Source organism: Myiozetetes cayanensis, unplaced genomic scaffold (genome assembly GCF_022539395.1).
Source record: "Myiozetetes cayanensis isolate MyiCay16 unplaced genomic scaffold, myiCay2020 scf1, whole genome shotgun sequence".
NCBI lineage: Eukaryota > Metazoa > Chordata > Aves > Passeriformes > Tyrannidae > Myiozetetes > Myiozetetes cayanensis.
Window position 1 is genome coordinate 102,996,029 of NW_026086604.1, and position 26,546 is coordinate 103,022,574.

Below are 26,546 nucleotides of genomic sequence, written 5' to 3' on the forward strand. Positions count from 1 at the left end.
CAGCAGAAAACTGCTAGGAAAGAGCAGTTCCATTAAGTTTATCAGACAATTTTTATCAGGATAGTCTCTCAACTAAGCATACACTCCAACATATTGGTACAAGTAGGTGTTCCTCCAAGTGAAGAGGAACATGACCAGAAATATCTTCAAGGTACTGATGCATGTCTTGCTCCTTTTGTTGCAGCCTGTGGAAATAAGGTTGACCCTGTGTATGAAACTCTCCGCTTTGGGACTTCTTTAGCTCAGAAAACCAAAAAGGGAAGTTCTGGGAGTGGATCTGAGTCTCCCAACAGAAACTCTGTAAGTATACCACATCTTTCTTCTATTACCTTTCTAGAGGAGCAACAGATATTCATTCACATGAGCTTGTATCAGAGCTCCCAAAACTTTCAGAGTTTCAATATTTCAAACTGAACTAAAAACACTGTAAAAAAAAAAATTAAAAAATCTTGCTCTCAGCTTCCAAACTGAGACCAGAAAATACATTATTTTTGCAAACTGAAGTTTTAAGTATCTCTTAGATGACTCTTGAGAGAAAGAGAAAAATACTAATTAAATGAATAAACTATTTTTCTTGGATTAGAAAAGGAAATATTATTCTTTTTGTTTTGCATATCCATGTAGATGTGTAACAGACGTATTTAACTGTCATGCTGGAGTAGATGCATACTTCCTTTTGCTGGTGGTGGTCATTTACTCTTCATACAAGCGATAGCGATGGGTTGAAGTCCTCAGAACATAGATTTAAAAGTGCAAGATCCACAGCATAAGTTTTTCTCAGACAAAATTAAGCTACTGCTACTACAGCAAGGCAGTGGACTGGCACCCTCACCCAGTCCAGTGTAGAATCATGGGAGGGAAGCATTACAGATTTGGGCTTCTCTCTCCAAAACCCAAATATAGGCAAGTATGCTCAGGTTGTTGTATCCAGACAGAGAGCTTTTTGCTTTTATGTTAACATTTGTCATTCACTCTCTCCTATCATAAAAGTCACTTTCTTCAGGACCATGGCAGAAGAGGTGGAGAAGGACAAGGGAAACAGTAGTTCCCTTAGCCCTGCTTTTACTATATCCAAAAGTAATAGTTATCAATTTCTTCCTCACAGAAATGGCTATTTCAGCAGTCTTGGGATCCATGAGATCAGGAGCTCTTTCATGTTGCTGTAAGAACATTTCATACACTCCCATCCAAAAAGATCCTCCCAACTCCACACCACTCCAAAAAAAAAAAATCATACCTGAATACACTGAAGGCTAAAGCTGATTGTCATGTCTAAAAATCAGACCCACATTACCTGACAATCTCTTCTGCACTCACCTAAGAATAAAAATCAACAGGCACAGAGACATGATAAGACTTCATCTCCAGGCCTTAAAACATACTCAGATGTTTAATTCCAAGTTGTGCTAATATCTGTGTATGTTAGGTACAACATTTCCCTGCATTTCAATGTATGCTCACTTATATGGCTGAACTGTAAGGTGGTAAAAGTGGACTCTAAACATACTTCAATCCATGTAAGATGGGAAAGAAGACACACAAATTTAAGCAAGAACTAAGTGAAGTCTGCAGGGAATGTATTAAGGGACATGTCCTCTATCTACTTCTGTTTATGCCTCAAAAGAAATTTGGTAATTTCCGTTCATTTTTAAAACCCAAAGTGACTCCACCACCTGTCGCATTGTGATTACATTTCTTTCTTTCATTTATTTAATTTACTTTGAAACAGAAGTTCTACAAATGTAATTATTGCTTTCTAAATCAATAAGCATTATGTTGAATTATAAATGACAACTCAAGCATAGAAATCACGAATGCTGTGTCAGCTTACCCGAGGGAGCTGATCATAACTAGGTGGGATGTGGGTGTAGAATGAGAAACGCAAGTTTGTTACAGGAATTTCCCCAGGGTATTGAAGCTGAGAGAGAATATAACGTGTCAGCATACAGGAAATAGAAAACATTAGAGAACTGAATAAACAGACTTTGGAAACCATAAATTGTGCCAATGCCAGCCTGTGGATTGAGACAAGGACAAAACCAGGGCAGACACAACCCTGAAACAAATCCATGGGACCATGGAGCTTTAAAACTGATGGTGACCTGGGAATAGACACTGACTAGTGACCAGAACAGGGACATGACACAGGGCCCTTAGAAGCACATGTGTAGCTAATAGTGCACAGTGACTAGGATCTTTCACAAGTGATCCTCACTTCTGTGCTGCTCTGCTCCTCTCAGCTGTGAGGCTCACAGCAGCAAAAGGGCTCTGCAGCTGTGCCATGTCCCAGCCCCGAGAGCTGGAATGTGCTTCAGGGTTCTGCAACGTCACCAAATTAGGGATACCAGGGTTGTGGTGATACTTAGATTACTACTTTGCGTCACAGGTGATGTCCAAGATGTCAAAGGCCAAGCTCTGGGTCAGTGTAGCATAGCTGTTGCTGCTGCTAAAGGTAGTTAAAAGCAAAGGTGACTAGCCTGGGATCTGTGCCTTGCCCCTACAGCCATGAAGATTCCAGACTGCATGGAATTCATGTCTCTGCACAAAGTAGAGATAACCATCTTCCTCTGAACTAGCCAAGGTATTTTTAACATGACTGAGCAGTGTGGACGTATGTACTGTGATTTTTCAGCCCGGATTCTGCATTTCCCATAAAAGAAAGGGGCCATATGCTCCAGATTTACTACCTACTGCTTGCTTTAAAACTGTGCTTCTGCAACCCACATTTATACAGAAAGGCACTTGAGGTGATGTAAATGTGAATCCAGTTCTTGTTATTTTTTTGTACATCAGCTCCTGTCAAAAGCAGCTTTGTAGCTCTACCATTTCTATTAGAATTTGTCATATTTGTCATATAACTCTTGACTGAAAAATAATTAAAGGTAACTGGGGTTATTTCAGGAAGTTTTGGACTAGGTATATCCTGAAGAAACAGTGACTACACATCCCATATACAGTAGTACCCAACAAAATACAAAGTTAATCAACAATTATAAAGCTAGTCTATGAAGACTGAGGAACATGTTACAGCAATGAGCTGAAAAATATCTGGGATTTACTATTTCAAGAAAGCCAGTCTTTCTTTTCTCCAACCAGCCACTAGAAATCCACAGATAGGCTCTACACTGACTCTCTGCTAACATTGCTATAGCAGTGCCTTCTCATCCTGGGATGACCCTTTTGGGCAAGACATAAGGCAAGCCTGATCTGCTGCAAAAGGCTGAGTCTAATAAAAAGGAGTAACAGAGCAGTGAAGTAGAAGGCTCTTAAATAGCAAGTGAAACAGGATAGCCACAAGACACCTGTGGCACAAGTCTACTTTCAACTGTTCATTAGTTTCCTTGAATGGAGAAGTAGCTAGGAAAATACTAGATAGGAGAAATAAAGAGGTGAAATTACCTTCTAAAAAAAAGCTTTGTTGTCAACACTAGTAAAAGCAAAAAAAAAAGGTCATATAAAATCTATAATGCAATTTAGATTGGGCTCCCTGAACAAAAGCAGTGAGTGTTCCTCATCTTGTTTTTTTTTCTGTGATGCAGGAAAAGGTCTGCAAAGCAATAGAGAGAGCTATGTGTACAGTACAAATGTCATGGAATAATGAAGTTAGATCCTTCATGTGTCTTAAAATACTGTTAACAAGAAATAAATAAAGCTTAGGAGCATGTCAGGATTTATAGTTATTCAGATTAGAGCAAGCACCTGACTCAAGTTCAGTGTTTGGGTTTTTTATGGTAATCAAAGATGTAGAGAGTTCAGTAACTGAAGTTTCGTTAAGATTCGGGTAGAGCTGTTTGGAGCAGCTCTTGGCTCCTGTTGGGCTGTACAAGGAGAAGCTGACTACCCAACCAAGGAATCTGGTGCCTTGTGCAGAGTATACTTCTGAGGCTTAAGATTATGTCATCCCACGTTTTTCTACACTCTAGAACATTGGGTCCCTAATCATGATTGACATTAATGTGGTACAAGTAAGAAATCATAGTAATTCTAACAACAACATTTGGGTTTCATTTTTCCCTAACCATACCAGCCAGATGACTGTTTAAAAAGAAAGTGAGGGCAGACATATTTAAAAACTGACTTCATCAACTCCATGGCACTCCAGCTCTTTCTTTTACAGGATTTTAACAGAACTAAAACAACCCTTATATTACAGTTATTTTACTGAATAATATATTCAAGGCTAATATATTAATAGTCAATAGTTTCAACTAATGTCCACTCTCCTTGGTAGGTAACTATTTAGTATACCTTCAGATTCTGCAAATTCCCTCAAGCTCTTTCTATTTGGTACAGAGAACCACATTGCTGAACATAATCCTTTGTTCCTTAACTTTCACTTCATTTTATACTGCAGAAATCTTTTGTACTCCAGATTGCAAACTTGGTCTGGAGTATTTTTTTCCGGGCTTTTACTGCTCCCTGTGAAGTAGATATATGTTGTGCATCACTGGACCCAGTGTTTTTTGTGATCCCATTAGGCTGACTTGCTCTGCTCTGATAGCAGCCAAGTACTGTATTTCCCAAAGACTCTTGCTGTGATTTTATTTCACTTCTTTGGTCACTTTTTCTGGCTCATCCTGTCTCATTTACTCTTTCTGTTCCCGCAGACAGCTGACCTGGTAGAAGTTCCGGAGGAAGGCAATAGCTCTGCAGGCACCCTTGACATAAGCAGGAAACGCAGCAACAGTGGTGAGTGCAGCCAGACCAGGACAACATCTTCTGGTTTATAGGCCTTTGTACAAACTATTTGAGATGGGAGGCTGTGGCATGTCCATGTTTTAGCGGCATTCTGGTTTTCAAAGCAGGAGCTGAGTTGATGCAAGTATTTGGGGAATGTTTTTTGTCACTGAGATGAAATTCAAGTCCCAGTTTTCTCAATTTGGTGTGTCCAGAGGTGAAACTGAACAAGGTTCAATCCCTATCTCCTATCTTCACTTCATGAACATGACTGTAGACTAACCACTTTACGTGCTTCAGTTCCACAGTGGCAAAGTGGAATAAAAATAATATTCTCTTTCTTTTCCATATGTTTGCTTTTTCTGCATTATTTTATATACCATAACCTCTTTGGGACAGAATATGAATCATAAAACATCCAAATGTCCATATGCTGTAAAATATGCAACACAATGAATTTTGATTATAATTGCAACTTCTCAATACAACTATAGTGTGTCCCCAGTAATATTAATGGCCCAATTCCTTTGTTTGATTTGAAGTGCAGAAGTGATGTTTTTACAGGCTTAGTATGATGAGATTTAAAGACCATCACAGCAATCGAGAGCTTAGTAATGAAACCTCAGCCACCAAAAGTTGGTGTTTGTGATCCTGTTCTTGAATTTGGCCATGGTGAGGGAAGTCATAAACACAGAGGGTTATTGCTAAGTAAAAACTCAGGCCCAAACCATCAGAGTAACTTCTCCAGCAGCACCTGAAGTCTGTTTTGCTGAATCTCACAATATGTACACTACATAAACAAATCATAGTGAGTACAGCTTTTTCTTCATAGCACCCCCAGTGCTACTTACATGAGGCTACCAGTTGATATAGGTGAAATGCCAGCTTCAGCTGTCCATTCCTATATTATGCTATTTTCTTGTTCCTTTCCTCCCTTCTTGATCCTATCACCTCTCTTCACTCTGTTCAATTTTTCCTTCCTCTCATTTCGTGAACATCTCCTCTATGTTATCTGATTTCTCCTGACAATTTTTCTAGGTTTTCTCTCTTGCAACTGCAAGTTGACCTGACCTGGTTAAAGATATAGAATTCAGTCTCTATCACATTGTTTAATCCTGCCCACCTGAGATTAAATTGACCCTGTTTGAGTTTTCAGATAACTTTTTATTTCTCTGTTAGTCAGTAGTTTCATTTCTGAAACCCAAAGAAACTTTTTTTCTCTGAGATCTGTATTCACTGAATGCACTGAAAGGCATTCAAGGAACTTACTTAAAGAGATTAGTTTAAAAACTCAGCATGTGTCAAACCTCCAAATAACTTCCACGGCACATTAACGATTCCTTTGATCAGCACTGGCTTTTTTACAATCCATCCTTCAGAGGCTCGGGGTATAAATTATGCATCAGTCACTCCAAAAATTTCCTCTTGGTGGATTTTTAATAAACTGCCTGCACTGTTTGCACAGGCTATGGAAATGGTAAAATCCTTTTCAGAGTATAAAAAATCCTGGTTTTTTTCTTTTTTTTGTCTGCTGCTGCTAGGGCAAACAAATATGAAAATAGATAGATTTCTGTTGTGTGGAGATATTAACTACATACCTCTATGGCTTTCAGATTTGAGTGCCTCTTATTAATATCCAGAAATCATGAGCTAAACATAGATTAAAAATTTAACAGACTAAATTCAAAATGCTGTTACAGGATGATTCATGACTCCTTTTCCCTCAGTTGTCCACTACCTCTTTATCAGGCAGTGCCACATTAATGTCTTGATGACTCAGGTCCATTCCAGTTGGGTTGTTTTGTGTCAGGGTTTTTTTGTTGTTTTTTTTTTTTCCCTATTAAAATACTCTCTTCTATAAATAAGTATTTAGAAAAATATACATTTGATACTCTTTGGTAAAGGGAAACAGCAGCAAAGACACAGCCTGCAGAAGGGTGAAAGGACCCAGTACATCTATGGCCATGCAATTGCTCCCATAGACTCCTATGACAACAACTTCAAGGGCAGATTCTTTCATTTGGGACCTGGCATACATCCTATGAGGCAAAGCTTCCCAGTTTACAACCGTGAGATGGCATACCTAATTTCTAGCCCTTCAGCCTCCTCTAAGCCAGTTACACTCTTTCACTGCCATGAATTGCCATCTGTAACAAAAGCCCCACAAGCCAAAATGTATTTTAGGTGACATGTATGAGCCTGTGATCTACAGGGATTTAAGCACTTTCCCCTTGAGTCAAATATGGGATGCCCCTCCCTGCAAACCCAGGTTTGGTGAGCACTTCTCAGCAAACACAAGGATACAGTTCAGTTCCTTCCCCACCTGCAGGGTCAGCTCCACAGTTCACAGGGCTGTACATGAGCAACTTGGCTTTATTTTCACCAAGCAGAAATTACTCCAATTACACCCAATTACAAAGCTGAAATACTTCTACTTTGTCTGGTAAATTACTTTCTCCCAGTCCTGATGCTAGTTACCCAACTCAGTATTCACCAGAACACCTTTAATTTGCCTCCCTAACTCCCTTTCCTTTGGATGTGTTAAACGAAGCACAGTAATTTGAGAAGGATTTAAACACTGCCAAATTGTAATGGAAGCAGTTTACATCCCTTCATACAGATATCAAACATACGTATACCCCTATATAAAAGATACAGGAAATTAGGTTTGTTTGTAAGGTTTTCCTCTGGTATTCGTGACAGTCTGCAGGGTCAGATGCCTTTGCAACAGGACTTGGTGAGAAGCATATTGAGGCCCAGCTCAGCCACAGTCAGGCCACCAGGACACAAACTGTGGTATTTTCAGGTTAAATGTGTCAAGTATCAACTCACATGCTGTCTTCATATTCACACTTTGGACTTTATGACTACAACATTGTCTTACATTTTATCAGAGAATATATGCTTCTGTGTGCTCATGGATGCATGTCACTTGGTACAAAATATTTCCTATGCATGCTGTGGCTGCCATTTTCCCCATCTTCTATTTGTTACAGAATAGAACAGACGTTCTATCTTGTCTTTCAAAGTTGAAGTACAACTCTCTACTATCAAAGAACCCTACTATTTCCCACATAAAGCTTCTTCACAGAATCTCCATTGGGTTGTCCCTTACAGTGTAGAATAGTCACAGAAATATGTGTTAATGGAAGAAAGGGTGAGCAGGTGAAAGAGCAGAGGAGAAGAATTTGGTGGTTTGGTGTTCTGTGGAGCTTCTTTTCCCTGAATGCATGTAACTGTGTGACAGAGAAACAAAAAGAAAACGTGCTCAGTCAGCCTGATACTTATTACCACTTTGGTTATTTTTTTCTGAATTGTTGGAGACTGCTCGAAATACCTGCAGACACACATGGTAGGAGAAGACACTGATGGTTCTAGATGCTCAAAAACTCCAGCTAGTAAAGTCGTATTCAGACTTTATCCAGAAGCAAGAAACACCAGGCAGTTCTTAAAATGTGAAGGGGGAATTCAGTCAATGCAATAAAGCCACTGTGGTTTTTCTAGTGAGATAACTCAGCACAGCTCATGAATCAGTTACAATAGAGAGGAACCTATTAGATATGAGGTATGTTAGGTGTTGTGACTGTTATCTTATTTTAAGAGATTCTGATTTAGAAACTTAGAAGAAAATTTTCACATGTACAGGTGAAAATGTGTCTCAGTTTACTCTTCCTGGTCTGAAAACAAATCAGGTACCTCCTGTAAAATCAAGAGAGAGGCAGCATATCCGGTGCAGCCCAGGCATAGACTGCTGGAGAGAGGGATCAAAGAACGCTATCAAACACTTAGAGATAGAGGGCGAAGAGGGGAAAGAAGGAGTCTGCCATACAAACTTACCTCGATATTGCTCATATATTGTCATCAGGTTTTGCAGGTGCTTTTAAATAGAAATACTGGTTATCTGATAATGGAAACACAGTATTCAATGTGAGAAAAAGACTGCTGGACTTTAAATAGTAATGTACTTAGAGTACCTAGGTTCTGTTCCTAATGCTGTACTTGTGTATATTCATCTGATCAAAATTATTTATTTGTTACAATTATAAATTCTTGAGGGCATTGTGTCATATGCCAGCAGGATACGTGGTTTTGTTAGGAGTGTAGAAGGGTTCAGAGGAGAGCACAGGGAATCAAAGAAAATAAGGGAGAAAGCAAAGAGTTCAAAAAAATCAAGGTTGAGGTGAAGAGTCTGAAACTACTCCTAATATGCCATGTGTTTGCTTTATTTCAGTGTTTACATACTCTGAAAATGGCACAGAACACTTTGGAGAAGAACCAAAAAGTATACATTCCCCGGTATGAGCATAAATTTTGTGCAAATGCAATGGGAACGGAAGTCATACAAAAGTCTTGTTTTTATAGCTGTCTGAGGAGCTTGAGTAGGTCTGCTGGGGCACTGATATCTGACTGTCATGTTCTTATACCATTTCTGGGCCACTGGCCATAGATAGAAGCAATACACAGTACTGAATGGCTTTTTGGTTTACCCTTTGTGGTCATTTTTATGTTTTTCTGTTTATTGCAAATTGATGTTGTGAATACAAAAGATCCAGTGTGGAGGCCATGTAATTACAATAGAACTTCTGTAACATAAGAAACACAGATTTGATTTTGAAAATTATTTGGTATTTATTTTAGCTGCCTTTTTTTTCTTTTTCCACCAGATTAACAGTGGAAAAAGTGAGCAGAAAGAGTAGCTCATCTTCTCTGTGGAAAGCCCAGCACAGAAAGCTTTCACACATTAAAATCACTTTAAGAAAGTGATTTTTGTACCCCAACTTTTGGATCCGTGCACTGTATGATTCTATCTCCATCCTTAATGAGAATGTATAATAGAAACCTTATATAATGCCAATAATACACTACTGGGCTCATAAGAGCCATAGACTGCAGAGAGCAAAAGGCAAAGTCGTTTTTAAGATTTCACCCTAAAGACCAGCTTGTGCAGATTTCTACTTATGTTCTTTGGAAGCCTGGAGTTTGATCTTGAGGTTCAAATAATCTTATTTCTAAATGAAGATTTGTACTGCCTTAATGGCCCGCAATGTACCTGGGCTATAGTCCTCCACGCTGTGAAAGGAGTGAGATGGTTCTGGCTAATTTATTGTAAGATCAGGTCCTGGTTCCTCTATGTCTAACAAAGTGAATCAAATTCCTGTACTGAACAGATATTTAAATTTTCTCTTTCTCTTTTTTTCTTGAAGGGACCATTTTATAAAAGCACGTTACAAATGAACACCTACGTTGCCTTGTACAAATTTGTACCACAAGAAAATGAAGACTTGGAGATGAGGTAAACCCCAAAATATCTGTTAGTTGATTTGACCCATTCTAACTCATGGTCATATGGTTACATATGACTTTGGGGAAGAAAGGCTTTGTTCTGATATTTTTAATAAACATTTTTTATAGAGGTATCCACTTGTAGATACAAAGATATTCTTTGTAGATACACAGTTATTCTTACAGTTAAAAAAACTGGTGACCAACTGTTTTGGCAAGGACTTAAAACACTTATGTCACTTCAGGAGCAAGATGACTTTCAGATGTAAAATGCTCTGGTTTCAGTTGCTTTGTTTTTCGACCAGAAGTTTTCAAATAGGAATTCATCACCAGCTCTCATGCTAATGCTGAACATTTTACCAGTCCTGTTTGATCCTCCCTCATATTCAGGTTATGTCTGAGAAAAGGGAATGATGTCCAGCTGCTGAATGGCAGTGTTTTCACACAAGAAAGACATATCCTGAGCTTAGCAAAATAACCTTGTTTATTTTTATTTTTAGCACTTCGTTTCTCAGTTCTGCATCAGTTGCTAGCATTACAAGGTCTAATCCAAGCCCACTGAAGGGAAAGGACATCTTTTATTTTTTTTTCAATGAAACTAGTTTGCTCATGCTACTCACATTTCACATGGTTTGACTAGAACTCTTGTCATGAAACATGTCAGCTCTCTTCAATGCATCCCCTATATCAAAATAATCATGCACATGCCACAGGATTTAGGGAATTGCCAGACAAATGCCCCTGTCGTCAGCATCTCCTTCACAGAAAGCCTTTTTCCTGTTCCCAGCTCTGCCTTCTAATCACTCTAGAACTAAAGTGTGGGATGTAAGGAAGAAATTACAAGCTTTCATATTATTCTGCTTTGCTGGCATTTCCTGCTTGTTAGTTTAGGAATGTCAGCTCTTCAAGAAATAACCACAGTGTACAGTAACCTTTAGTGCAACTTGACAGCTATTCTGCTTGAGGGATTCCACTTTGCATCCTGCTCCTTTAGGAGCGTATTCTAACTTGCAAGTTTTTTCCATTAAGTAGAACTCCACTCAGACAAGCCTGCACTGGACTACCATCCTCATCCAGACACAGAAATCCAGAAAACACATCATCCTTGAAGATTCTCCTGTCCCTCATTTTAGGGGAAAAAGCAACCTGAGGTCTGAAATGTGGACTGTTGCAACTAACAGGCTCTGCCTAGAGACACCAGAGAGGTTTAAGATTAGCACTACTCAGCTACAAGTAGCATTGTTTGCCCCATGGTCAGAAATTCAGTAATACATGTGTTAACACTGTTTCATAAGGGATGCCAAATACTTGGTGGTGGTGTTTGGTTTCTGCAAAGCCAGGCAGGATTCATCTCAATTGCATGGATTTCCATTTTTCAAACACAGTTGTGGTGCTGGAGGTGGATTCAGCATAGCAATCTTGTCAAAACTGACAAGCACCGTTCTGGGAACCCAGGTCAGTAACCAGCCAGGTACTGACCAGCCCTAACAGCAAAGGCAAGTAGCAGGGGAAGGACCTGAGATGGGAAGAAGAGTTAGGACAGATTTGTGGAGATCCCAGCTCTGAGGGGATGCAATGAGTAGCAGATTACTGCAGTGGAGATGTGAAGCCTGGATTTCAGTAGCAATCAGTACTGACCACAACCTTGATTTCTTCCTCAACAGCAGCAGCAGCCAATCAGGTTTTCCAGTGCTCTGGAATAAGTATAATAGGACATTGCAGTAATACACTTCTAGAACAGGACAGGAGAATAGAATAGAATAGAATAGAATAGAATAGAATAGAATAGAATAGAATAGAATAGAATAGAATAGAATAGAATAGAATAGAATAGAATAGAATAGAATAGAATAGTTGGAAGGCGCCTACATGACAGCCTGTCTTACCACTTCCTGCAATCTACTTCACTGAGGCAGAGCAGGCAACTTATCCAGGATTGTAATTTACAGAAGAAAAAGATGAGACCTGAGAGTGATTTCAACCAGTAGTAAGCACCAAGCAGGTCACCCCTGTTCAGGGACTAGCAGACTAAATCTAGGCAGCAAAAGCAATATAGGTCCAGCTGGGATTTCTATTTTGAATCCTTTTTTGGAGTTTATAGCCATTTACATTAGCTCTGTCTGAATAAAAAAAAAAAAAAGGAAAGCAAAATCAGCAGGTCTTAAATGTAAAAATCTCAGTGCTCAGACCAGTGACATGGAGAGACTTTAGGTTCAGTTGCCATCTTTCTCTGACAGTCAAATACCTTTATATTTTCTAGGCTATCTTTCTAACAACCAGGCTGCAGAGTACTGGGTGGATGGGGCTCTCTAAATCTTAAAAGTGTTCTTCCTTGCAGTGTAAGAGCTTCAGTTATGTTACCGTCTACTCACTTTGAAGTCATGGGTTCCCTTAAAACCTCTTTGAGTGTTTTGTATTAAATATTAACTGTAATAGAGGTCTCATGTCCTTTCCCATGGAAAAAAAAAAAAAAAGAAAATCACCACTGGGATACCAAGTTATTAATTTTCTCTAGCTTCCTTTCTCACCTCAGCAACATTTTATTCTTCCAAACACATTGAAAGAGGTTCTTGAGGAGGGCTTGAGGAAAATCTTCAAGCATCTTTTGGTGAAAGCTGAAAAACTCTTTCAGATTGCATGGTGTTAGATGACTAAATGTCCACTTCTCCAGTTGTAGCAGCAATGATAACCCCTTGGGAGGTGGACCAAAGAGGCCCACCACTGACCCTATCTCCAGCTGCATCCTGGACAGATCCACATTTTCTACACATGCTCTGAAATAACCTTTTAAATTGGACCTGTTATCCATCATATGCTCCAGATGTGTTTGCAGGCTCTTGTGCTGATGCCTCAACAATACAGTGAGCCTAAGAGGGAATGCAAGGAAGACTGAATAATTAGGGGTCAGCCTTTAATTTTATTAAAATCAAAGAAGTTATCAAGTAGACAGAGTGTTCTGAGATTAATCCATTTGGAAAAGAGCTGCCACTTACTGTCTACAACACATCGCTATAATAATTACATAATAATGATGAAATTCCATCAATGGGGGGAAAGAGGTCAAACAACTGTTCAACTACCTGCACGAAATCAGCTCAGCACATTTTGCTATCAGTGTTTCCAGTCAAATTATTCTTCTAGATCTGCTTTGGAACTAGTCAGCTGGATGCTGATACTTAGCAATTACAACCCAGCACCACACATTAGAAAGGTAAATATATCCCATTTGAATCCAAAAGACATTCTTGGGCAGAATTATATCCCTGCTGACTAATTGCCTTTGTCAGCTAAATAGAACTCTTTTCCTGCTGCCTTCCTTCTGCAATCACAGCTTGAAAACACAGATGATGAAGTAGTGTGTCCCAACAAATGTCTTCAAGTAAAAAGATAATGCCTGTAAAAAATAGGGACAGTTTCTTATTAACCAGGAAGCAAAACTTCCTGTTCACAGATGTTGTCTCAAAACAAATCTAGCCCCAATATACAGAGACTTTCATTCTACATTAACATGTATTACTGAAGAAAACCTTGCCACCTCATTAAGTCTACCTGCAATGAATGCTCAGAAAAAATAATCGTTAAAGAAACACCTTCTTATTAGAAGGGAATTATGAAAGCTGATTCATCATGGCGATTAAGAGTCAACTACTATTCCTCTTCTAATTACAGGCCAGGGGACATGATCACTCTTCTGGAAGACACTAATGAAGACTGGTGGAAGGTATGTGCTAATTATTTTATATCTGTTTTCTTTCCAAAGGGAAAAATGTATTCTTTTCAATTGTGAACTTGCATTAAAGTTTCTGGTGTTAACTATCTTCTTCTATTAATACATTATCTCCATAGGGGAGAATTGATGACAGAACTGGATTTTTTCCTGCTAACTTTGTTCAAAGAGTGCAACAAAATGAGAAGATTTACAGGTGTATCAGGACATTCATTGGCTGCAAGGAACAGGGACAGATAACTCTGAAAGAAAACCAGGTAAGATCTCCTGTGCTGGACCCTCAGCGGACCAGAGCATCCAGCAGTCTTACCAATGACTGGAGGAAAAATTGTGCAAAATGAGGACAGGCAGATTCTTTTCACTGCAGTTTTACTGGAAGAGTTGTTATTTGCATGGCAATTGTGTCTAGTAGCCAGTTAAGAGCAGTGTTTGCCTTGTGCAACTCTCCATACTGTGAGGACTACTATGGGGAAATAAATTCCGGCTCAGCCAGACCCACCACACTAATACAGCCAACCTTTTCAGTCTCACAAAAGTTCATAATGATCCTTTGTATATTGTACACTCTCTTACTGCCCTCAGAGCGACAGTTTAACAAACACACAGTCTTAGTGGAAGGCCTTCTGTGCCTGAAAAATGTTCGACTTTTCTCCTCATTATTAGAGCTAATCTAATAAAAGACAGGGGCTCCCTCCCCAGACTTTAACTTACCTAAAAATCTAAACATAGCTCATGGTTTTGGCTTCAGCAGGAACAGAATTAAGACAGCATCACATCAACCTATGAGACTTAAATCTAACTCTTGGTCACCAGCTGCAAACTCTATTTAATCATTAATTTTTTGTGTCACCACTTACATACCCTCTCTACAGGCCATAATATATTCTAACCTATAAGTGCTGCTATAAGCTACACCACATACAGTGAGGTCTTACAGGGTCCATTCACCCTGGTGTACTTTCAGCAGCTCCTTTTATTTTGTGTCCTTCAGGCGGGTTCACCAGGCAAGGCCACAGCCCAAAAAACTGCATTAAGCTCATGTAAATAGGAGGATGGCTGACTAAGGGTGACACACAGCTTGAGTTCTTTGACACCTGTATGTAATAAAAAGCTAGATTTTTCTCAGTGTGCCTTGTGAAGCCTATTGTTCTTCCACCTGGTTGGGTCTTTCCTTTGGCAACTGATGTGACCTCACCGGTAATTTTTTGCCTGTTTTTAATAAAGTAGAACAGGAGTTAGAATCAGTGTGGACTTCAGGGCCATAGATTTTCCATGCAGAACTTCTGTACTACTTCACTGCACTGTCAGATAAGATTAACTTATATCTTTACCGCTGCTGTCTTGTGGCATAGCAAAACATACAGGTGCTAACAATCCTTGGGTTTACACAGGTTTTTAAGAAAGGTACAGCAATGCAGTGACCAGACCATATTTTGACTGCCCCTATATGCATAGTACTTTGGGCAGCCCTGAAGTTGCCAGAAAGAGAGAAGGTTCTTAAACTTTTTTTACCCAACACCTCTTTTGATGTATATGTATCTATATATTTATATATCTATATAGCTCTCTATATATGCACACAGACCAGAAAAAAACCCAAATATTACCAAATCAGAACAAGGGCTTCTGCAGGCTTTGTGTTCTAGAATAAGCAATACAGAAGGGCAAAGCTTAGGGAAATGGTAGTGTTGGAATATGGCATGTCAACATGAGGGAATGGTCAAGATCTGAGTCCCTTCTCGTTAGTGGGCACACCAGATCATCTCTGTTAGCGTGGCTGCTGCTGCAAGCAGCGAGAGCCCAGTTTCTTTCCTCAGTTGCCACAAAGCCACAGTTTCCAAGTAGGCAAGTCTAGCAGCTTTATCTAAACACAAGACCTTCCTATTATCCCTATTTCATAATAGGCTCACAAGGGAGCTTGAAGTCAGGAGTGCCTCATCATCTCCAGCATGGCAGGAGGTAAAGAAAGGGATGAATGCATCTTGTCTGTCTACTACCTCTCTCATGTGTTGTAAACTTTTTCAGCTCTATTGCGAGCCCACACAAATTTTGAGGTTGAATGTGAATACTGTCAGGTGCTCTTTCCACATGAGAGAAGTTTCAGAGGAAGAAAGAAATAAATATTTGTTGTGAAATAGAAGGCAGAGATCAGACTGCACAAATACGTGGTCGCAGGGACATGAGGGGAAAGGAGTGCAGCAAACTGATTGCTCTCCACTCTCACACAAGTTATGCAAAAGGGATACATTAAAGTAGCTTAAAGGCCATTTTGAGTAATTTCCAGGCAGGATAGTCACAACAAGGCCATGGACACTCATCTGCTTCCTGCTGTCCCTCAACACAGAGTACGACTTTTGTCTTTTTTTTTTCTTTTTTTTTTAACAGAAGAATTCTGCCTTCACTGTGGAAAAACTCTTACTGTGAAAAAACATTTTTAATTCTTACTGGGAATTCTTTACTTTAAAAATTTACTTTATATTTCCAAAGTCGAATTTCCTTTCTTCTTTCTTCAGTCATTTCTCTTATTTTCTGTTCTTTATTTCTCCATGTGAAGCAGAGATAAAAGTGCAATCGGGGAAGGTATAGAAAAAAAGAAGTCATCTGAATGGGATTTGTGAGAAAACTTTGGAAAACTTTTGTTTGTTTTTGTTCTATTGGGAATTTCTGTGGGATGTCATTAGCCATTTTACCTGTCTCTGGGCAGAGTCCAGAGTGCTGTGAATGCAATATATCTGCTACGTGCAAAGCACTGACTTCTTCCAGATTAGCAAAAAGGGGAGATTTATTCATTGCTACCAATTCTTGTCAAGTCTCACTTTACCTGGAAAAACTCATTAACTGGTCTAATAAATTCTTGTGACTAGAGTACAGCAAATTGCCCCAATTTTATTGTTAATTCATTGAGTCAATTTCCGTGTGGTCTGACAAGAGTCTAGAGCCATTCTGACAACAAAGGCAAGGAGGATATGCCAACAGAAAAAATTATCCAGTGAAAATAACGTGATTTTTTTTATATTGCTTGTTACTTTCCGTGGTTTATACTGCTGGTCTCTATTCCCTTTGTGCCTTATATGACTGTTCCCATATACACAGTCTATTCTTGTAAGGCTAAAGCAATATATTCACATCAACAAAGACACATGGCTACCTTAAGAAAAGCTATTTTAGGCAAGCAGAGATATTTTCAAAGTTTGAGGCACAGTAAGTGAGACTTTCTCTGCAATCACTTGGCAGTTTCCTGCCTTGGAAATAAAATTTTGAATTTCAGCTTCATACGAACCTTTCTGGCAAAGCCAATACTCAACAAAGGACTGAAGAAACAGCACAGTTTTCTCACCCATCTTGATCAATATGCACAAGCTAGTCTTCACAAAGGATCCTTTGAAAATTTCCCTATGAAATATGAGAAAGAGTGTACTGCTTCAGAGACCCCAACATCTTGGAGTTTAGGGTTCACTGACAGATTTGTGAGTTCTAAAACCAATTCATAAGATTGGGGCACCAGAGGGCTCAATCGGGAATCTGTGGGAGGGAGGCAGACATAGCCCCTGGTATCATTAAAACAAAGCTATTAACAGGGAAACCAAATCCAGCCAATTTCTGTGGCTTTCCACTCTTTTAAGCTGTCTCACAAACACAATATCCAATATATCATCAATACTTGGAAAAACACCTCGTAAAATGTTTTTAACATTTTGGTCATCCTCATTTGTAATGAAGTCACAATAATCCACTGTTTGAATGTCTGTTTTTACTTCTCTTATCCTACTTAAAGAAAGGAAATAATCTTAAAAAAAAACCTACTCACAACTTTTTCTGGCTGCCTCTGACATCTACAGTCACACTAATACAAACAACTTTAGAGTTGGGCTTTTTGTGATTAAATAACACAATTGATTTTAATTTAAGTGATCTTGTGCAATAGAAATGACCCCAAACTGTAACATTTGTAACAAGACTGAGAATCAGAAACTCTTTGCCTCATTCAGATGTGCACTGTGAGTATATATAAATGTCAGTGCAACAGATCCATTTTGTGATGGATATTTATAAATGTCACTGATGTAAACTAGCCCTGCTGGTGAAAACACCTCCTAACCAGTTCCTGCAGTTACACCAAACAGACCACTACTCTTGTGATGGCTACAATCTCCAAACCAGACCTGTCAGCCTTCCTATCCTCTTGACACCACAGTTCAGGGGACAAAATTCCCTCTTACCCCAACACCCCAACACAGGAATTTCAGAAAGAGTGTTTTTATGTGCAGATATATGATCCAGCCACCAGGAGAGCTTGGGAATGGGCTTAAACGTATCCACAAGGCTAGGCTTAACAAGGCAGGATTGCAGGCTGGGTCTACAGACCTGGGAAAAAAGTCTGGATGCTTTCTTGCTACCTGGCTTTTCACCTCGTTGTCTAGGAGGTACTTTATGTACCCACATTCTTGGGATATTCTAAAAGAAGCTGAACTTCTAAGAGCATGAGTCAGCTGCCTCTGAAAATCAGTTTCATCACAGTGACTTGTGCCTTAGGATTAAATTACTTAAACTCAGCACTGAAATTGATGTTGCAGTTCTTCGTCAGCTCCCCAGCTGTAACTGCTGCACTTCACAGCTAGGCTAAAAGGGAACAGTGTCTTTTTCCAGCTACCTCTGATTTCCATTGACGTCAGTATTGCTGGGCAGGGATGGGTGTCCCCACTCATTCAGAGATACTGAGTGACACACAAAATTTACAACAGTTCAAACAAGGGACACAGGACATTATGCATCAGGTTTAGTCCAGGTCTTCTTTAAAAACAAAGTCTAATGAAACATGTCATATGAAGTCTAATAAAATCTGTCATCATCATTTGCACTAGGACTGAATGGGTATGAAAACTGAACTGCTTATCATTTCTATCCACAAAGCTCACATAGGCAAGAACTTCAGTGCCCTGGCAGCAGTAGGTGTAGAAACTCACAGTGTCCCTGTGCTGTCATTCTTACAAACAAAAGACTTGAACTTACAGACCTCTTGACCTGGCACTGTTTGCAGGCTGCAGGACAGCTCTTGAAACTGTACTGTCCTCATAGCCAAGTTCCTACTTCACCAGAACCATTCTATGGCTGACATATGGCTTAAGTATATGGAAGAAAGAAGAGAAGGCAGCTGCAGAAAATTAGGGCAAGTTCAAAATTACCCCCAGACAAAGAGAACTGGCCACTTGACCCCAAATTCAAAGAACAGGAAAGTACTAATGACCATGCAACTTAAAGGATCGTTTCTTAATTGTTTATGTGCCACACCTGCTCAGGGCTGACTGACTGATAAAAAATTCTCAGGACAGATATTGACAAGTTCAGACAACAGTCATGATCTGAACAGTTGTTTGGTTTGTTTTGAGTGTTTTAGGTATTTTTTAAACAAAATGAGATGAAAAAATGGGAGATTGACTTTATAATATTAGATCCCACTTTCAAATAGTTCCAAAGATCACTTACTGAGTGAGAAATAGGCCGAGCTGTTGTTTCTTACCCCATGGCTTATTCCATTACTAATCTTTTGAGCCAGAGTGCAGAGGGAAAAAACCCAGCAATTTGTCTCCATTTGTGTTCCTACCAAATTCACTGGAGAGTGGTTGTTCTGGCTCACTTTTCTTGTCAGGCCAACAGCTTTCCCCCCAGAACATATCAGCCTGAGTAGGTGCCATTTTAAGCACTTTCCAATTTTATGCAGAAAACCATTATCACCTGATGGTAGCTGTGGTGCCTTGTGCCTTCACAACCATCATCTTTGCCATCTGTCATCAGCGCTAATCCTCAACAACAGCTGCTTCATCAGGTGGAGTCCAAAACTCTGGATACTACCGGGAACTCATGTGAGGTTACGTTACCCACGTAAGAAAGTCAAGAGCCAAATCCCCAGGCTACAACTTGAGGGTGAAATCCTTGGCAGCATTCATAAAAGAGGATGAGAGCAAAAGTGGTCAAAGATGGTGTTGTGTTCACTCTTTTCTGATACGGCAGAATTTGGAGCGGCTCCAGGTCTTTGCAAAGCTCCAGCATTTGTCACAGGCCCAAGATACCTCCTGAGCTGCACAGGATTATGGAAGTGTGGCATATTGTGTCCAAACTCACTCTGTCCCTGAAACTTCCCCTTCCTTGGAAAGTAGTGGGAAAAAAACTCTGCCATCTGGGGTCTATCACATACAGGGCTTAATATCTCAGTTTGATAGAATTTCAACTGGAATTTGGGAGAATTCAGACCTATGTATTATTATGTAGAGTGAGAGAACTTCTTACCTAAAGGCATTGTACTCCTCATGCCCAGTGAAGATCTAAAGTTATTGCTGTAACAGAGCACTCTCGCTCAAGGAGTGCTTAAACCAGCAGCAGAATGAGGGGAAAGAAAAGAAAGAAAAAACAAACAAACAAATAAACAAAAATCACTGGGAAAAGAATGAATCTGCCATAATTTTTCACTTCCAAAATACAAAATAAAGAAAATCAGTGTTCAGAAAGATCAGTATTTTTCTTTTGTCCACAAATCATTATACTGACAATACAAGACAGCAGGGAAAAGCACTGTTCTTGCAATATGTTTTGCACAGCACAAGAGAGGTTAAACAAAAAAATGCAGCTTGTTTAGTGAACACTGTAGACCTTCTTGTGATGTGATTATTTTGGGGATTCTAGCAAAAAGCTAGATGTCTTGTAGATATCTTCAATTAGGAGAAAAGTACAGTGATGGAGTGAGGTATTTCTTTTAACCAGCCAGCTCTAGTTATGGAGAAGCTGCAAAAGCTCACAGCAGTAGGGGTCGGCTGAGAGGGACATCTTTCAACTGATGCTCTTTCCCACACTTGCATAGTCTGCCATACTTGACCATCCTTAGTCTTGTGCCTCTTTGCCAGCTTTTTCTCTCATTGTTGCAGTTTTTATAGTCTTTCTCAGAGACAGAGAACAACACATAGCAGTAATCAGAAACTCCTTTTTGTGTTCATGTGCTTTACACCTCTGCTTTGAATGGCAACCTGACTGCAAGGGAAGCAGATGCTGTGCTGGGGATTCATGATATAAATAAGCTTTGCTGTTTTGAAACAGAACCTAAAGTAAACAGCATCAATTCTATACCTCTCCCATGCTTTCCATGTGATTTAGCCCAGACAATAATACATTATTCTTTTTAATTGCATGTCAGCCCTGTTGGTGTGCTCAGTCATTCTGCCCCAGGGATCTAATTCAGTTAATGTTGAGTAGGTAGATTAGGTAAGAGAATTAATGAGTCCATTTATTTTCCAAAACTTTGTTTGCAGGTACAGAGATGCACCTCACTATTTCCAAATATTGGAGGTGGCAAATATGAAGCAGCTTCACCTCCTTCTTATGACCTTTCATTTCTCTCTGGCAGCATCGGTGTTGTTAATAAATTTTACGAAACAACAGGACAACCTGGCCCAGAGTTCAGATGAGGTATTTAGGTGTCACCCCTAGCAGTCATGCTGAAATGGATTTACCCAGGAGCATTTCAGAGCTATTTTTATTAATTTCATACCCTCTGAATTATTGTAAATAAACACTGTAAATACTCACCAGACAGAGATGAGTGCTAGTCCAGATAGAGAGGCACTGACATCATGAGAAATCATTGAGTTCAGTGGTCTCACTAGGACTATCAGTTTTCCAGTTATATTTTAGCCTGGTTTGACTAGTAGGAAATATATAGCTCTTTGGCACAGATGTTTGAAAACAATTCTTTATTTTGTGTGGCACTGTGTTCAAGTCCCCAGCCCAAAGCACCTGTGCCACTAGGCTTTCAAATGGCTTGGCCATTACCAGGTGTCTCAGGAAGGGCCTTAAGGTGGAAATTAAAACCTTTACCACAGTGTAATATTTGTGCTATTGTAAAGACCATATGATTTCACAACAACTGCCTCCATTTGGAGTAGATGTCATACAAACACGCTCACAGAGCTGAATTTGGCTCACATATTTTGGTATCCAAAACAGGCATCTGTAAGCACAAGGACTGAATAAGAAACATTATCCACTACTCATCTGAGAAAGACCTGGGCTTCTTAAACTTGCAAAAGAGAATATGTTTGCATTCAGGTCAGCTGCTACAAGTGACACACCTTGGCATCATGATTACTTTTCACCACCCATTCCTCTTGCACCACAGACAACTAAAGCATAAGCATTACAGTTGGCTGAAGTCATAATTCAAGTTTCAAAATCTTTTATCAACCACAAGTTCTTAATGATATTAATGTCTCTCATATATATGTGCACTTCGGGGAGATGGGGGAAAGTTAACTTTCTAAATATATGAGTCTGAGATTCTTATCAAAGCAGAGGGAGTCCAAAAGGGATTGTTCTACTTATAGAAGTAACTAGCGGGATGCCGAACCTACCTGATAAATACCCTGGAATAATTTGTCTCTTTGATCACAGCAAAGAGTTTAATATTTTCATACCTTCTTTGTATTCAGATTTGTGTGACTTCTGAAAAGGAACAGGATGGCTTTATCAAAGTATACAGCGGGAAGAAGAAAGGCTTTGTCCCCATAGACGTCTTAGAAAACATCTGATTTCAACAGCCCACTCACTGCAGTAGGAGCCCTTTGTTGGCAATGCCTGTCTGCCTCATCTCACACTGTGTCAACCCAGCTGGGCTGTCTTGCAGATGTTCAGGGAAATAGTGAGAAAACTGCAACAACAAGAAGAAAAAGACATTAGACTGCCACAGCAACACTAAGAAATAAGTTGAATGTTTGAAAGAAAATATAGTCAGAAACCACCATGGAAATGAGAGGTCCTTGGATACTAACAGAAATGAGGTAAGGGGAAAAAAAAGCCCGGGCTGATTTCTGGTGCAAGATGGCTGCTACAACCCTGATGGAGACAGACAGCTTGTTCTGAAGGACTAAACTTTTGTCCTGTTCTTGTGTCTTAGAAAATTGTTGGACTGCTTTCTTGTTTGAAGTGTGTATTTCGGGGGGAGGGGGGGAAATACCATTCAAACTGTCCTCGTACTACAGTCCAATGCTTGTAGTAAAGTGTGGCTGTGGTTCTACAGTTTTGTCCCCAGTATCAACTAATGAGTTTAAGCGTTTAGTCCTGGTATTCAGTCTCACAACCAAGCAGTTTGGAGACACCACGTGAATGTCAGTTCAAGAAATGCACTGTGCCCTGGAAGTTGGCAATTTTCTCTTTCTGTGCAATCTTCCCGTATGAAAGAGTAGCGAATTTGTGTGTCCCTTGTTTTCTGTGTATATGAACAAAAGCTCTCAGCTTATGTTGGGTGTGGTGGCTGCTCTCATAGCTCTCAAAAATAGCCAGTCCTCCAGTTCACAAGCCTGCTTGGAAGCATCCCTCTGTGTTTCCTTCATCTGGTGAAATGAGTAAAAGTCTGGGAGAGAGCCACAGGCTTGAAACATTTTATATTTTTCTGAGTTTATTGCACTTAAAAAGATTTTATATATTAATCCTATTTATAAAAAATAAAACAGTTAACTAACCCCTGGAAGACTGAAAGTGCTAGTAAAAGGACAGGCTGCATATAGGAGTGAAGTCTGTAATCATCAAAATGCAGAACTCGTGACAGAAGGGCACTGAGTATCTTAGTTGTGTTCACACACTAAAGCTCTCCTCTTCATTTGCTAAAGAGAAGTTTTACAGATTCGTCAGTAAATAGACTGACATGAATGTCTCCCTGGCATAAACCACCATGACCATCCCATGAGTGCTCTCCATCCTAGTGAGACTGTGCAGACATCTCTGTTTTGTCCATGTAGCCTCCATCTTCAAACAGGTGTTGGGCACATGAACCTTTTGGTACCTGGAGAGCAGTCTGTGGGACCTGTGGGTCTTGACCAAATTCCACAAGCCAGTCAGCGCCAATTCTGCTGTAGAGCAGGGGTCCTATGATGTTTGAAGACAGAGAACCTAATTTCCAACTACTTAATTGGATGTAATTGCACCAAATACATTTAAGCAGCTTAGCATGTATTATGACGTAGAGATTAAGTCCTATCCTAAAGCTCCCTGCTGAATTCATGCCTTCTTTGACTAGCTTGAAACTGAATGCCTGTCCTTTCTGTGAATCATCCCAAATTGATGTCCTAAATCCTGATACCGTAAGGCAGGCTAGTATAGGCCTTTGCATAGTTGACACTACTTCTAAAAAGGAAGTTACCAGTCCTGCTCCCATACACTGAGGCAGTTTGAATCTGCGTTGCACAATCCAGGTCTCAGTAGCTGAGTTGCCCTATTTGAATAGCTGGTCTTGCTCTGAGCCTTATGAAATCCAGGACAACTCTAGGCCAGAAGTTCACAGAGCAGATCGGTCTTCAGCCTCTCACAGATATGTTTTGCAGCTCCTGTGTACCATTTAATTTACAGAGGAGGAAGCTGCAAGGCTGTCAACTGGGAACATGTGGCCCTTTGTAATGTAAGCAGTCCATGCTGATTATAAACAACCTCCTGGCTGATCAAAAGTATTTGATTCCATATCTTCTGTGGAAATATCAGCAATTTTTTTTTCATTTCAAACAACATTTGCTCAGCTCATTTTCCTAAGTAACCAATAAACTCAGTGGGAGAGGATTCTAATAAGCCTTAAAGATCAAGAGGAAAAGCAGTAGAGACACGTTTAATCCACTCTGATTTATAAGATTTTCTTTTATATTCACCCTTTGAATGGAAAAACTCAAGAGTTTATTATAATTACAATATTTGCTACTTTTGATCAGGCCTGTCAAGTGGACAAAAGGAAATCTGTATTAATCTATACATATGTGCTATTGTTTACATGATTGCATCATACTGTGATTCCCTCCTATTTCAGTCTTCTATGACTTTGATTTATCCCTACAATGTGCATCATACTATTCAAAGAATTATATGAATAATACCTACAAATCACAATGGCCTTTAATCAGTGTCAGTTTGATTCCTTTTGATACTGAGCAATAAATAATAAAGTAACTGAGTAAAAACAAAACAAGCCTTATGTGGACTGCATTACATCTGAGAAACTATTGCTCCTGAACCAAAGCTTTCATGGTTATCTTTAATTTCAGGGGGTGGGGTGGGTCGTTTTTCTGATTTTTGTTTGTTTGGTTAGTTGGGGTTTTTTTCCTTTGTTTTGTCTTTTTACTGAGCTTTTGCTGCCATTTGATATGTAGATGTAATTTATGCCTAATTTAGCAAGAAGCACATACCATACACGAGTCTTCTTTAAGCATGTGATTCACTGTCTATTTGCATGCTTAAAGCTGAAACACTTTGTTGAATTAAGGTCATTTTACTCAAATTTATTTTGGATGCCTTACTCTGAGTCCAGACAATTATCTCATCTTTTTTTTTTTTCCTACCACATGCAGTTGCAATAGGTATTGCTTTAGCAAGCAGTTAAACATCGGATAGAAGATGGAGTGGACTTTATCTGACATATGCTCAGAAAAATTGAATTTTAGGAGATAAATGCTGTTCATATTTAATTTAATATTCTGCTTAATAAAGACTACGTGATGGTTGAAAGGAGAATAGACGTGTACGTTTCTTGTATTCTTTGTATCAGACTATATAAATTTTCAGGTGTCCACCTTCAAGAATATTCACTAAACCCATCAGCCATAGCTGCTACTAAGCATTCCATTTAAAATCTACAGCACTTGCATTTGCCATGATTAGAAAACCACTTCTAAAGTAGTTCTTCTGCGATGCACGTAGCATATGTAGACTCAGAGTGAAGTTTAGTCGTGGGGCATCTCGAACATTTGTTTCCAACAGATCAGAATGTCCTTTTGGCCATTCAGTCTCTCGTCACAGCACAAAACTGGCTGCAGAATGTTTTCATAAGTGCTAGGAGCAGTTGCTCAACATGAGTTGAGTACAAGCTGCATGAATCATGATCTCCTCCCAACAGTAAATAACACAGCATCCCAGCTTACCATCATCTTTTTCTACACTTGTACATTTTGACTCAGTGGCTTCCTCTGGAGATGGGTGCTGCAGTACAGCACACAGTCATCTGTGGATTCATGGCCCCAGGGAACTAACACAGTTATTCCTACAAACATTGTATATCTTTAGAATTGCTTACAGGCCTTTTTTCTAATTATTTGCTGAGATTCAATTGACTAAATATAGCATTCAGTGCCATCAGAGGAACCTGCACCAGGTCAGCAGGCAGTGACATGAGAGATTTGGAAGAGCTGTGACCTTTGAAAGAAGCTACTGGAGACCATGTAAGTTGTCTAAAATGGAACTAGACAGATGTCTTTGGAAAATGAACCCAGCTCATTTAGTTTAAATATGTGCAGACAAGTCTGATTTATTGAGCACTTAAATTACATCTTTCTTTCTATAAAGGAGGCTGAATAAATGCAGTATGGCATATCAATCTTATCCCATTTAAATACACAGCAAAAAAATCCTTGATTGCCACAGGGACTAGAGTTCATTATCCTGCAAAAGGCTAGTCAGTGTTACTGTTCTCCCTAAAACCTATGATGTAATTTGTCTGATCTAACTGCAAATGTCTACAATTAAATGAGTAAATTAATTAGCTTTCTTCTTTCGTTGGAAAAGAGTGTAACAGGCACTTCAGTGCTATGGTTCATCTGGCTGACTGAAGTCTTCTGCTTTTGCGTGAGCTAGATTGTGCCTCACAAATGCCTGTTTCTACCCATCAACCCATGGGACAGATGTAGACTTTCACACACATCTGTATCACGGCAGAAGAATTCCTAGCCCCACTGTCTGGATAGGTTGGTGTAATGTATATATATCTGTATCAGATACACCTGACTACCATGTATCTTGCAATTTTTACTGTGTCTGTGAAGTTACTGGGTATGGTAATTATTAG

General features: G+C 39.5%; 1 protein-coding gene across 2 annotated transcripts in view; it reads left to right on the forward strand.

The window, feature by feature from the left end:
- STAC (SH3 and cysteine rich domain) overlaps nt 1–25,219 on the forward strand; it is a 75,001-nt gene extending 49,782 nt beyond the window's left edge. For both annotated transcript variants that reach the window (XM_050332102.1, XM_050332093.1), the window contains 7 exons: nt 185–300; nt 4,608–4,689; nt 8,909–8,973; nt 9,882–9,970; nt 13,630–13,681; nt 13,807–13,944; nt 22,162–25,219. In XM_050332102.1, coding sequence (XP_050188059.1) covers nt 185–300; nt 4,608–4,689; nt 8,909–8,973; nt 9,882–9,970; nt 13,630–13,681; nt 13,807–13,944; nt 22,162–22,260 — 641 coding nt within the window. In that variant the 3' untranslated portion in view covers nt 22,261–25,219. The remainder of the gene's footprint in view (nt 1–184; nt 301–4,607; nt 4,690–8,908; nt 8,974–9,881; nt 9,971–13,629; nt 13,682–13,806; nt 13,945–22,161) is intronic.
- The last annotated feature ends 1,327 nt before the right edge of the window (nt 25,220–26,546 follow it).